Source organism: Chrysemys picta, chromosome 1, assembly GCF_011386835.1.
Source record: "Chrysemys picta bellii isolate R12L10 chromosome 1, ASM1138683v2, whole genome shotgun sequence".
Taxonomy (NCBI): Eukaryota; Metazoa; Chordata; order Testudines; family Emydidae; genus Chrysemys; species Chrysemys picta.
This window is the reverse complement of record NC_088791.1, coordinates 101,600,568-101,613,560: the sequence shown is the minus strand read 5'-3', so window position 1 is coordinate 101,613,560 and position 12,993 is coordinate 101,600,568. Positions and strand designations below refer to the sequence as shown.

General features: G+C 41.8%; 1 protein-coding gene across 1 annotated transcript in view; it reads right to left on the bottom strand.

The window, feature by feature from the left end:
* Window positions 1-9,273, bottom strand: part of LOC101942670 (tyrosine 3-monooxygenase-like) — a 43,249-nt gene extending 33,976 nt beyond the window's left edge. Inside the window, exons 1-5 of the mRNA XM_008171792.3 lie at window positions 8,951-9,273; window positions 7,989-8,163; window positions 5,653-5,741; window positions 1,951-2,018; window positions 804-854 (exon numbers count right to left, since the gene is read on the bottom strand). Coding sequence (XP_008170014.1) covers window positions 804-854; window positions 1,951-2,018; window positions 5,653-5,741; window positions 7,989-8,163; window positions 8,951-9,154 — 587 coding nt within the window. The 5' untranslated portion in view covers window positions 9,155-9,273. The remainder of the gene's footprint in view (window positions 1-803; window positions 855-1,950; window positions 2,019-5,652; window positions 5,742-7,988; window positions 8,164-8,950) is intronic.
* Window positions 9,274-12,993: the final 3,720 nt, after the last annotated feature.

Here is a 12,993-nt window from a genome sequence, read left to right as displayed (position 1 = left end):
CTCAGTTAACATTTATTTGATCATTTTTCAGTCTTACACACTTCCAGGTTCTGGTCAAGACAGGAGCTGCCAAAAATACCTTGCGAGAAACAGTTGCATTTTATTTCCAGCCCAACCAGAAGCAAAAGAAATCTTAAAAAAGCACTTGTTCTCCTGAGTTTTCCAGACAAATTTTGCAGATTTTCAAGAGTTCTGGATAGTATGGTTAAGTAGCCAAACTTTTTAGTGTCTTTTAACTGAACCAGAACTCTGAGGGCTAGATCCACATCCCTACTAAGTCTGCTTTGTGCTGCTTTGGTCCTAAGCTCCACACCTCCTACCAACATCACAGGGGATGTAACAGCCCCTTAGCCAGTGCAATTTAGAGCAGCCCTGAGGTTGTTCCAACCTGCCAGGGATCAAATTTGCCTCTGCTACCTTGGAAACTGGGTGGGGGCAGAAAGAGGGGCCACAAATGTAGCAGAAAGCCCCCGTCACTTAGGTGCATCAACCCTGAGCCTTTTGATGTATTTTCACCACTTAATGTAACCTGGAAATAGATTCAGAGGTCTATTCACCCCTCAGTGCAGGTATGTAACTCCTCTTAGCAACACCGGGAGTTACACTTGCCTGGGGAGAACAGAATTCTGCAAAATGAACAACAAGAAGGGATAATTAATACATCAATTAAAATTAGAGATGTCAAATATTATTTGAAAATGTAGGGCACTGTTGTGCACTTCTTGCACCTCTGAAATTCCCTTGGGTTTCAGTGGAATCACCCCATGACTTGTCATGGGGCAGGTTATGAAAAATATACTCACCAAGTAGCAGTCTCCTGGACAGTGTACTCAACTCGAGGCAAAGGGTCTCCTCTTTAAAGAGAGAGAGAGAAAAAAATATATGTAGCTGACTTGAGTTCTAGTTTCAAGTATAATTTTCTTTATATGCCTCAGGATTATTTGCCATACTAAAATAATTACAAATAATAAATAATCATCCTGAAGGATTCTAAAGGGTTTTATGACCCAGGTGTCCTAGGCTCCACCAAATCCCCAGGGATGGTGCAAACAGTGAAATACTGTAAAGGATGGACCACTTGATGGAATGTAGAGGAAGCAATGCTGTATTATTTCCCGTTCCAATTGCTTAGCTGCTGGAAGACCATCAACAATTATACATCAAGTGGGTTTATAGGTATATTGTGCATATTTCAGCATTAGCTTCCCCTCTGTAGTTGTATCTACCATCAGAGAAGGAGATAATTCACAATATTAGTGAGGGAGCTGGCTGACTAGCCACAATGTACGGAGGCTGTCATTAAGCAGAAATCTCCCAAGGTTCAGGGTTTCTCTTGAGTTCTTGGGCACCATGTGGCTCACAGCTCAAGGCCATTATGCATCTTGCTAATGCCACCTACAAGTGCATAGAATGAATTTCAGTGTCCACAAGAACAAGCCCCCAGACTTCTCTTCCACTCCCATGTGTTTTTACACAGAAAGGCAAGAAAGTGTAAATTGTTCATTTGAGGATAAGTCCATCTTTTTTTTTCTGTAGGACATGCACAAGTCCTTGTCTACCTGACAGGTTTATTAAGGTACATGCCAAATCCTGGAAGGAAGATACTCTCATCCTATAGTTTAAATGAAAGAGTCATATAGAGACCATTTGCCCCCTAGAATTACATGAAATTATGCAGAGCTAAGTGAGGTGTGAAGGCAGCCCTAAAGTTAAATATTAAATTAATTTTCATTGTATTCTGAAATGTTCCTGATTTGTATGGGATGTGTGTTTCTGTGATTAACTCAGTTTTCCAACAGATGGCACCACAGACCATTGGCCTAGGATTAAGTTACATCAACCATAAAGCTGCTTACAGGTGAACAAAATCAGACTACTTACTGCGAGAGCACACAAAATGTGAGTGAAACTGATTTAGAACAAGCAGTTTTCCAGTGGTGCTGCACTTACTCTCTGTAGTTGAAGGCCAGGTCTGTAAAGAAGGCTCTCCGTTTCCTGTATTCTGGGTCAGTGTAGCCCTAAATTGGGAAATAATTTAGCATCACTCTTACATCTGGACAGTGATGGGCTTAAATGGATTTGCTGACAGAAACATTCAAAACTAACAGGCCTGAATTTGATTGTTTCTTCTATTGCATTCTCTCTGTGGCAAGGAATCATGGGAATATTACAGAGTGAGCCAAATTCTGCACTTAGTTACACCCATGAAATCTCACTGACTTTGGACCTGTTCCTAAACAGGAATGTAGCGTACTTTGGTCACAGCTAAGCATGAAGCTATAGTAGGTTTGAGTAGTGATCATTATACAGAATGAAAGGCACAATTTAAGTGGGAGAGTTAGAAACTAAGCTCACGCCATTGATTTTCTGCTTAGCCATTGTGAAAAGGGACTATGTTGATGTGAAATTGTATGCTAGGAGACGTTGCTATAGGATAAGGGTTGTTAAGTGAAATTGTAAGATGACATGTGTCTCTGGACAAAGACCAAAAGAACTTATAGAATCATAGAGTCATAGAACATCAGGGTTGGAAGGGACCTCAGGAGGTCATCTAGCCCAACACCCTGCTCAAAGCAGGACCAATCCCCAACTAAATCATCCCAGCTAGGGCTTTGTCAAGCCGGGCCTTAAAAACCTCTAAGGAAGGAGATTCCACCACCTCCCTAAGTAACCCATTCCAGCGCTTCACCACCCTCCTAGTGAAAAAGTTTTTCTGAATATCCAATCTAAACCTCCCCCATTGCAACTTGAGACCATTACTCCTTGTTCTGTCATCTGGTGACCCGAAACACAGGACTCCTGAACGGAAGCTCCATTAATCTGCTCATTTGGAACTTTTGGGGGTTGAATTTGAATGATCATAGGTTCGTTGCTATGGGGAAAGGGAGCTGGATCGCGGAGGAGGGCGGGAAGCTGGACTGTGGTCAGGAAGGGAAGCACCACCAGACTCTTATAAGCTCAGGCTTTCCTTCTGGGAGTAAGTAGAAGGGTTACTGAAAGCTATTGTTATGTTTAATTTGGTTAAATAAAAGTTGAATAGTTTTTCACACATAAAAGTCAGAAGTGTCGTTAGTTGGTGGGTTTTGAAGAGATCTGCAAGGCCCGCAAAATAGAGTTAGGAAAAAGCAGACAGGATCTTCCGCTTATCACTGGCAAGGGTCATGACAGGAAGCTGAGGGATGGGGGTGGGGGGAAGCCTGTACTAACAAAACAGAAACACCAGTGCTGAACAAAGTGTGCACCTAGGAAAGGGAAGGTCATGATAGCCATTTTTAATTATGAGACATTTAGAGATGGACATATGATATTTTGCTCAAAAGGGGGCAAATTTAAATTTGGGTTTTCTTTTTCCTTATGTTTTAATAGAAATTCAGCTCTTCCAGTCAGGTCTTTCCAATTATCCAGTAAATATTAAAAACATGTGAAATCAAATCCCTTTCAGGTTTACATTACTTTTGATATAATAAGAATCATATCTAAATTCTGGCTCCATATTAACACAACTAATAAAGCAGAGCTGATCGGTATCACTGTGCAAATATTTATTACTGTAAAATATTCAACATTTATTGGAACCATTTTTCATGTTAAGGGCCAAACTTTTCCTTTAGGGTTATGATCATGAATACGACTGTAGTCAATGAGAGTTGTGCTCATTTAGCTGAGGGAAGAATTTGACTCTGAGAGCATGTTATAATCTCTGTGAGCCAGGGAAGTATTATTATCTCTTTCAATGGGACTGCTCACATGTGTAAAGTTACCAATAGATGTAAAGACCATAGACTCAAGACCTAAAATAAGGCAAGATGCAGAAGGTTGGGGCACAGGAACACATTGTTATGTCAGACCAACCGAGCACATGGTTAATATGTTGTAATTTGGGGGTGGCAAATGAACGAGAGGTTTCTTGTCTAGAAAGTGAGACCTGATCACGTGCTAAAGGCCTTTCCTGAACAGGGATGCACTTAACCATGTACTTAAAGTTAAACATGTGCTTAAGTGCATTTCTGAATGGGGACTTGTTGTAATAATTGGGCCTACAAATGTACCTTAATTGCAAGCTCAACTGTGGGAAAGTGAATGAAAGTTTACAAAATGTTCCAATCACATATAATGATAAATGTTGACAGGGAAAGGTGCAAAAGGGAGCAGAAAGACTGAAGTAACCGCCTCCTCCCCCTCAAAAAAAAAAAAAAAAAAAAAAAAAGGCCACTGATATAACTCAAGGATTATATTAAGTTCATGGCTGGTAAGCAAGAGAAGTTTGGATCTGGAAATTAATTAACCAAAATAGCTGTGTCAGAAATTAGGCCTAGTTGGTGAACAAAATAAGAGGGGATTCTGCCCATTACTCCCTTTTTAGGGGATTCTGCCCATCACTCCCTCAAAAAGAGATGTTGTGGGGGGAAATTAGGAGCATGCTGGCTAACTGAAAAATGGGAGAACACAAAAGAGTAAGCTTTACCATCACGGCTGCCATCCCCACTGTTTCCTGGGACCCTGGATCTCCTGTAATACCTTTGGGCTTTCCTTGTACTGATCCTGAGAGACGGTTCTTACCAGACTGGGCCAGAGAGAAGGACCCAGATGACATCACCACCTCCACTGACAGAGACTGAATCCCAAACCCCACCTGGGATGTGAGACTGTTCTCCACCTTGCCCCTTCTTGTGTCTTTTTCCTTCCCCACTTTATGTCTTCTCTTTCCTATCCCTCTCCTTTTTTCTTCTGTCTAACAAGAGTCTGACTTAGCTGGCCAAGACTATATTTTGCACACTGCTGTAAGCCTGTGACCAAAAAGGCAAATAAAAGCAATGCCTTAAACAGCCTGATGCTGTACAGGTTTGCCACACCTCAGAGAGCCTAATAAGACCGTGTGCTGTGCCAGTGTTTTTCAAACAGTGATACTGCATGTGAGAGTCAACACCAGGGACAAATATTGCATTTTCTATCTTTGCTATTCTCTACTTTCCCCTTTTGTGCGTGCTTGTCTTGTTGTGTCTTCTAGGAAACAGCATCAGATTTCAACAACAATGGCACTAACAACAACTCCAGCCCATCTCAACTAATTTTTTTCCCTTTCCCCACAAAAGGACAATTATTACCATCTAAGACACTGTCAGACAAGGGGGATTTTCCTTCTAAAGACACTCTACAGCTAAAGGGAAAGAGAACAAGGGATACTGTTAAAAGGAAAACCTTACTTAATACTTTACCTTTCAAATGTTTTAAGTGTTTTTCCTTTTTTCCCCCTGTATCTTTATTAAAGGGTTAAAACTATTTTAATGGCATGTTTGCCATGATACTAAGCAGACTGAGATCTCTGTATACTAAACACCAGACCTTGTTTGACACTGTTTAATGTTGGACAGCGACAGGATCATGTTAACACTTAGCTCTTTGGGCCTATTTATTCCATATAAATTAATACAACAGGTCTATAAGATTTTTTATTATTAGATTACTTCATTAATTCCTAGTTCACTGATGTCCATTGTAAATCCCCTCTTTAAAAGACAAACGTCGGGCACAGAATTGTTTCGGAGGATAGTTTTACAGAGAATTCTTTCTATTGTGCTTCATCTGGACAGCAGAACTAACCAATGTATTTAAATAGTTTCAAAGGTAAACTAATGATGACCTTAAACTTACAGGATGATCATGGTCCAAATCAGGTTCATACTTGGCGATCAGATGGTGGCACTTGTCAAGGTCTCGTATTTTCTTTGGAAACCATGGGACTGTTGGAGATAGCAAAAAATGGTACATTTAAATGATATAGGTTCAGTACGGGCTTGGGAAGAGACAGAATAAAAACAAACCACTGAGAATAACCACCTCTGCTTTATAGGAGGAATATCTTACACCCCCACGTTACAAATGGTGAACTAAAAATGAGTTGAAAAATTACAAACAATGTCACTGTTCACAGTGACCCAAACCCTGAGGGCCCTACTTAGTTTTTCCCACTCAGGCAAGCTCCATTTATAGTCAGTTGGAAATTTGCTTTTGTAAAGGGTGATATTCTTGCATTTAATCAGGATGCTTGAAGTTCAGTGTGGCCTTAACCAACACTCTCTTTTTTGCATCTAAAATGTTATGGAACAAATAATTGCAGACATGATTATTTGCAAGTGCAGCTGAGGTTATCAAGATACCCAATCCTGCAAACACATATGCACATTCTTACTTTTTTAATCTGTGAGTATTCTGATTGATTTTAATGGGACAGCATGTGCTTTTCTGGTTCAGGACCAGAGAACTCAGCATGTTGCAGGATTGAGCTCTGAGTTCATGACTGCATGACAAATAATTGTCTTTACAAAAAGGAGACTGCCTTAATGATGGGTTGCATGTCAATTGCATGAGCTAAGCAACATGAAATCACAGTTTAAGACAGAAACAAACCTCTCTCCCCTCCGTTCATTGAGAACAGTGCTATAATAACTATCTCTACTCATTTCTCTGACTATGCCACTCCGGTTTTCGCTCACCTTTCCCAGCAAATTCAAGCTTCTTATCTTTGTATTCAAGCTCTCTACATCTCTGCTCTCATCTTCTGTTGCTCCCTACTTGCTCCCTGCCCTCCATCCAAGCTTCCAGCTGAGGTGCCCCATTTGTTTCATTCTCACATTCACAGTTCCACATTCATGGAAACACCTTCCTTGTTCCTATTCACTCGGTAACCTGCCTTGTCACGTTAAAATCCCCTCTTAAAATTCATTTCTGCAAGACTTCTCACTAGCAACTCACATTTTTTAAAGTTAAACATGTGCTCAAGTGCTTTCCTAAATCAGACTTTGAATGCTGAAAATAGATTATTAAATCAATGGATTAAAAAAATCCAACCTCTGCCCCCCCCCCACCCCAAACGGATAATGTCAGTAAAGCTGAAGAAAAGCTGTGTTATCATTATCATTTCTCTCTCTGGCCCATATTTTCTCCCCCAATAACACCTCACTTTATACAACCCCCATTTTCCGAATTGTTTTCTCTGTCCCAAGTGGCATTTGATTAAAAAGGTGTTACTATGTACAGTTCACTGCATACAGTATATGCTCCCGACAATAAGGTCCCCATTCAACAAAGCCTATGTTTAAATTCCATTGTTGTCAGTGAATCTTAACTACTTGCTTAAAGATAAACATGTGTGTAAGTGCTTTTCTGAACTGGGCCTAAGGCTCTGATTCAGTAATGCACTTATGCATGTGTTTAAGTCTATGCCTATTCATACTTGAACTAAAAAATGTAGTTTGCATTAGCATAAATGAGTGTTATGCATGAAGCCCATATACCTGTATTCTCTATCATTTTCTCAGGTTTTGATCGTAAATCATTCACTCTTCACCAGCCAATGAACATAAGAATTACCACAATGGGCTGAGCCCCTGTTCTCTGGCAAAGGCTATTTAGATCGCAGACCACTGTTAATTTCAGGCTGGCTGGTGAGAAGGCTGTTTTTCTTCTAAGAGAACAAGCAATAATACAGAAGGAATATCCTGTCCTTTAGAAATTTAAAAAGAAGAGAACACTCTGTATTCTAATAAATAATAATAATAGCTCTTCTTGTTTATAGAACATCAGCTTTCCTGAATATTTTCTATTTCATATAAAATATAATAACTACTACATGTTGACACACAGAGACAAAATGCATAGAAGTACTATGGAGAATATGACATTGATAAAATCTGTTGCATATTTTGATGTGCTATATTTTCAGAATCATCTAGAAATAGAAGATGCATGAAAAACAGGTGGACCCCCAATGCCGGGATGTGTTTTAGGAAGGCTGACCTCTGTGAGGTCACTGGAGCTATGCATGAATATGGGATCTGCTCAGGAACATCACATTGCAGGATAGGGGGCCTAACGTCACATGCATAAACTGGAAACTCTGGACCTAATGAATAATTTAAATACAATTAGACACATTTGTGGGAGGAGGGGACTTAGCCATTAGAGTACAGGTTCCACACATTGCATACCTCTCTCTTCTCTGATAGTTTTCACATCTTCCGCCACTTTCTTTAAGGAGTTTATAAGGACACTGACATCAGAATTATGAACTTCACATTTGACAAAAAATTCGAGGTCATCAGTAGTGTTCTTGGATTTTTTGGCTTGCCTGGTTTCAAGGTGATGGATTCCAGCTTCAAAAGTCTGCAAAAGACAAAAGTCCACGTGGTGAGAAATCTAAAATCATTAGTGTCATTCATTGAAAGACAGCTCGCTTTAACTGCAGCTGTAATATGTCTTTTAAAAGATAGCTGGATAAAGCTTTACAAGAAATGTCAACACCAATTTTTCTTACGCCTAAAATGAACTATCCATTGCGTGTGTGTTTTACTGTGGGAGATGAGCAGTTCTTTCACTCCGGATCCTCCCTTCAGATAGTTTGCATAGAATCTGCTGAGAGAATCCACAGCATCATAACAGCCAGAGGGTCACATTGGCTGAGGGCTCTTCACCCTAGAATCGTTCTCCACCTGAAGGCACCAGAATCAGAGAATGGGAGAGGGCAGGGCGGGCTGCTTACGTCGGACAAATACCCCCATACAGCAAGATGGTTCCTCTAAACAGCTGTTCCCATCCCTCTAACCCTCCATCCTCATTTCAAAGTGCCCCTGGCATCCCCCTTCACCCAGGAGAGCCCCAGCCAACCCCTTTGAGCAGAGAGGTGGTGCTAACATACAGGGGAACAGAAGAGCTGAGAGTCTAGGAAGTGGGAAGAGGCAGCTGGCCCATAAGAGGGGGACACGTGCAGAGGCTAGACGGGGTCAGGCCGAGCAGGGTCTGAGGGAAGGTACAAGCATGTGAGAAGAGAGGGGAAGGTTAGGGGACAGAGGCAGGGGGCTCCGATGGAGCACAGAAGGGGATGAGGCGAGAGGCAGGAGGATGCTGTGGAGGGCAAGGATTAGGAGAGAGGCTGGGATGGGGAGGTTTGTACCTGGAAGACTTTGACTGTCTTGGAGAGCCCGGCCTTTCTAGCATTCCGGAGGGTGAAGGTCACGATCAGGGTGGCTCTTCCTTCCTCTTCCTCCCAGACCAGGCCCTCTCCCTTGCCTAGGGATTCTGTGGCCGGAGTTTCCTTCTCCGCATCTTCTTGGAGGCTTGCTCTCCTGCCTGGGGCGCCCGCAGCATCGGTCTTCATTGAAAACCGGCTCAGGAAATCCAGATCCACCTGTGCAGAGGGAGTTTAGCTCACACCGCCTACAGGCGCCGAGTTTCAGAGAACCAGCCCTTGGCCTCGCCTTGCTCAGAGAGAGCCCCAGCGGAGATCGGTCATAGGCAGTTAACGGGGACTATACACCCGCTGCTAAGGGCTGTGGGACAAAACCCTCCCCGGCGTCCTTACAGTGCGAGACGGGTTTGGGGTGGAGGTAGGATTCCCGGTGGGTCTGACACTGGGGGAGCCCAGCAGTGAGTGAGGACCATTTATAGTGCCCGCCCCAGGGAGATCAATGGAAATGCGCTGCGGACATTGTACGCAGGAGACTAAAATAACCCCCCTTCTCATGGTAATTTCAAAGCAGGATCCTCCTGCTCTATTTGAAAGTGTCTTTATTTTCCGCAGTGTTGCATCTTTTTACCGTTTTAGAAATAAATATCTTTTGTTAAGAGGCCAATTGAAATCTGGATTCTGTTTACATCTCTGAATCCGAGCTTCCAGGCTTTGTGCGTGGAAAAAAAGTATCCCCCCCCCCCCACACACACACACCTCTCTCTGTCTTTCTTTGCGTTTATTGTCTAACTGGAAAAATCTTCTTTCTATAGCTGAATTCCCACTATTGGACTGGTCCGTATTCTACCTAAAGCGTTCAATTATACAGGTAATTCAGAAGGTGGAAGTAGAATTTCTCTTTTCAAGGTCTTCGATTTGGGGAACAGGTGATCACAAAGAAACCTTTACATTTTATTTCCAGGAGGAACAGTCCCCGCCAGCCGCAGGGAGGACACGGGAGGAAATTAGAATGACCTGGAAAGGGACAGCTGTTCAATCTAGTAACTCTCGATGGATTTCCAGCCCTGTTTAAACCCCGCTGCAATGTCAGCTGTGAGTGTTAAGCGTTACTTTAAATATTGCCACGTAGAGAATGTTATTAGCTATGCCTAAACCTATGTCGTGCAATATGATTATTTCCAACCGTTTAGTTTAAGAATGTTATAAATCGGTGGGGTTTTTTTTTAAAGCAATGAAGTAGAAGAGATGCCAGTCAACAACAGCCTGTGATTTTTGCAAGGTGTCCGGGATCTCGCAGTCCGCTTTAAACTTTGTTTCAGATTTACATTTTACTTTCAATAGCCTTGCCCCCCAACCTGCCACTCAGATAGGGGCTCTTTGCATACTTCGCCCTGGGGGAAAACCCATATTGTTCCAAGGGGCTGGTTTCTATTGTAACAGTATTTTGAATTTCACTCAGATTAACGCTACCTAGCAAACGAATTCAGCTCTGGTAGATAATTCAAGCCCCATCTCTTGGGAACACATGGCTCCGGATTAATGATGGACATTTACTAGATGATCAATGACTATAAAGTGCATGCAACTCCAGAGACGCAGGACACTTGTTCCTTTTTATTGATTTCGGTGAACGATGACCGTCAACCTGTATGCGCATTCTATATACAAAACTAATGTTTCCAGAAAACTATTGTCCCGGGTGTGGCTGTGTTTATGGATCCGGAATTAAATTCTGCCAGCATTTCCACTAGTACAGTTCGTGATTTTTAAACCAATTTCAAGTCCGTGGCATTTTATGTTTTGTTTTCATTCTTCGATTTTTTGGGGTACTCTTCCTCCCATCACTCTGCAATTTGGGACATGGACAGACACCTTTGTGTTGCTGTCAGTTCATTTCCCAGCTTTTAAAGCTGTATTTCGATTGCCAGAGCTACGCCAAGCTGCTACATTTTAGCCCAGCGAAATATAACATAATCAAACGCACACATGACCAGTTTAACTCTAATTTTTTTTAGCAGTCGAGGCTAACGTCTCAGTGATACAATTTTACTGGACAAACCTTTGGGCCAAACTGTCACTGAATAACAAGAGTACATAATTAAACATTGTTGTATAGAAATTATTCCATACAGATGTACCACCAAACGCTCTACAGCTTTATAAAATCATCCTCCCTTGATTCCAGGAAGAATGCTACAACGACACATGATTTACTAAGCCCCCCGAATTCCCCTTCTTCCCTGTGGGTCAGATGAGGGCAGGGATGGCCGCTGTCCCAGGTGCTGAAACTCTCCTGTCTTGACCAGAAGCAGCAACCCTGCTCCTGGATCCCTTGTAATGTCCAAACTCTTAACTGCCTGGATTTCTAGGGTAGTTTGTTGGCTAACTCGGTCAGTTTGGTTCTGATTTTGGCTGGTCGCTTGGGAATAAGGATCCAGAGTGAAACGCCTTCCCGCAAAAGTAATAACTAGTCATAGGCAGAAATTTAGCGCCGAAATAGTGAGGTTTTTCATCTATTTGTAATTAACACGAGTCTTCTGAGCTTCGATTGTTTCTGAGCTAGCCACGAGGGAACAGACAGTCCTATGCAGTTCCAAGTATTATCCACGGAGATCCGAGGTTGTCAGCTGATTTGCTTTCAGTGGGAGTACAGTAGGAATCCGCATTCGGCATTATTTACATCCACAGTGAAATTAAAACCAGGTATTTAACAAAGAACAAGACTCCCAGAATCCACATTTTCTGGAACTGAAATTCCTTGGTGACTTTTTGAAACCAGCAACTGAAAGTGTGATTAGCTGGTAATATAAACTAGAATGCCATCTATATAAACATGTGTCATGTCGCTCTATAATCTATAGATATACTATATAATCCTACTATATAATCTAATATATAAAAAGAAATCAGCAAAGACTCGACTTTATCACACCCAAATCTGCTGTGACACAGTGCAGAGGTTCAGATCGAGATAGGAAAGAATACAATTTTATCGACGTAAACCTAATAACAACCTTCCCAGAGTGGAAAGCCAGTAAGTCAGGCTGGGGATTGAGTCTCTCTGAAGATAACAACCTCCTTATATGCTACTTTTCAATCGGGACGGTAAAAGGTGTAAATATTAATATTTGCCATACAACCACCTGTACTCTCATTCAAGCACTTACAAAATCATTAGGTCAAAATGTCCGGCAACATCCATTTGCTTGGGATTTTTTTCCTCTTGCAAAATAAAATAAAATAAATCAAAACCATATTAAGAAATACAAAATTGCCAGCGAATGGATACTCAACCTCCAGCTTCAGACTCAGGTAATGCAGGGCTGAAACTAAACAAGGACAATCTCGTCCTTCTCGCCCAATCTTCGTGGTTATAAAGCAGCAACAGCATCAGTCAACCTAACAGGGACAAACCACTTCTCCTTTTGCTCGTCCTGGTGCCATTTTGTTGAGCTGAATGCGGAAACCCCTAGGCTGCGGTTCACCAGCTCATTCCTTTTTTGAGCTCCAGCAGGCTAGGCTAAAAGCTAGCAATGGAAACTACCAACGGAGCTCTGAAGGGTTAGTGACACATAGAGGAAAAACCAGCGAAGTATTTACTGGAGTGAAGGCACCTCTGATTTGCTTGAGGCGCAAAAGAACAAATTCGAACCGCTTCCGTGGGTTTCTGGCTGACAGCCCCACCAGTTTTGAAACGTGTTAAGCACATGAGTTATACCCTATAATACGTTATTAAATGCAATGTTATCCAATGAAGTCTTATACAAATGTCATAACTGCAAAACGTACATCAGGTAAATTAATTTGCAATCGTATTGCATAAGCGAAACCGCCAGGATTAAAATATAGCTGATGAAAACTGTGATCAGGTAAATGCTTCCTTTTATACCATAAACTTCTATTTGCCCCCGGTAAATGTATTTTTAAAATATGGCCCATATGTTTAATTGTAACCATGACTGGCCTGTTCCAAAGCCCACTGACTTAGGTGAGAGTCTTTACACTGATTTCAGTGGACTTTGGACTAG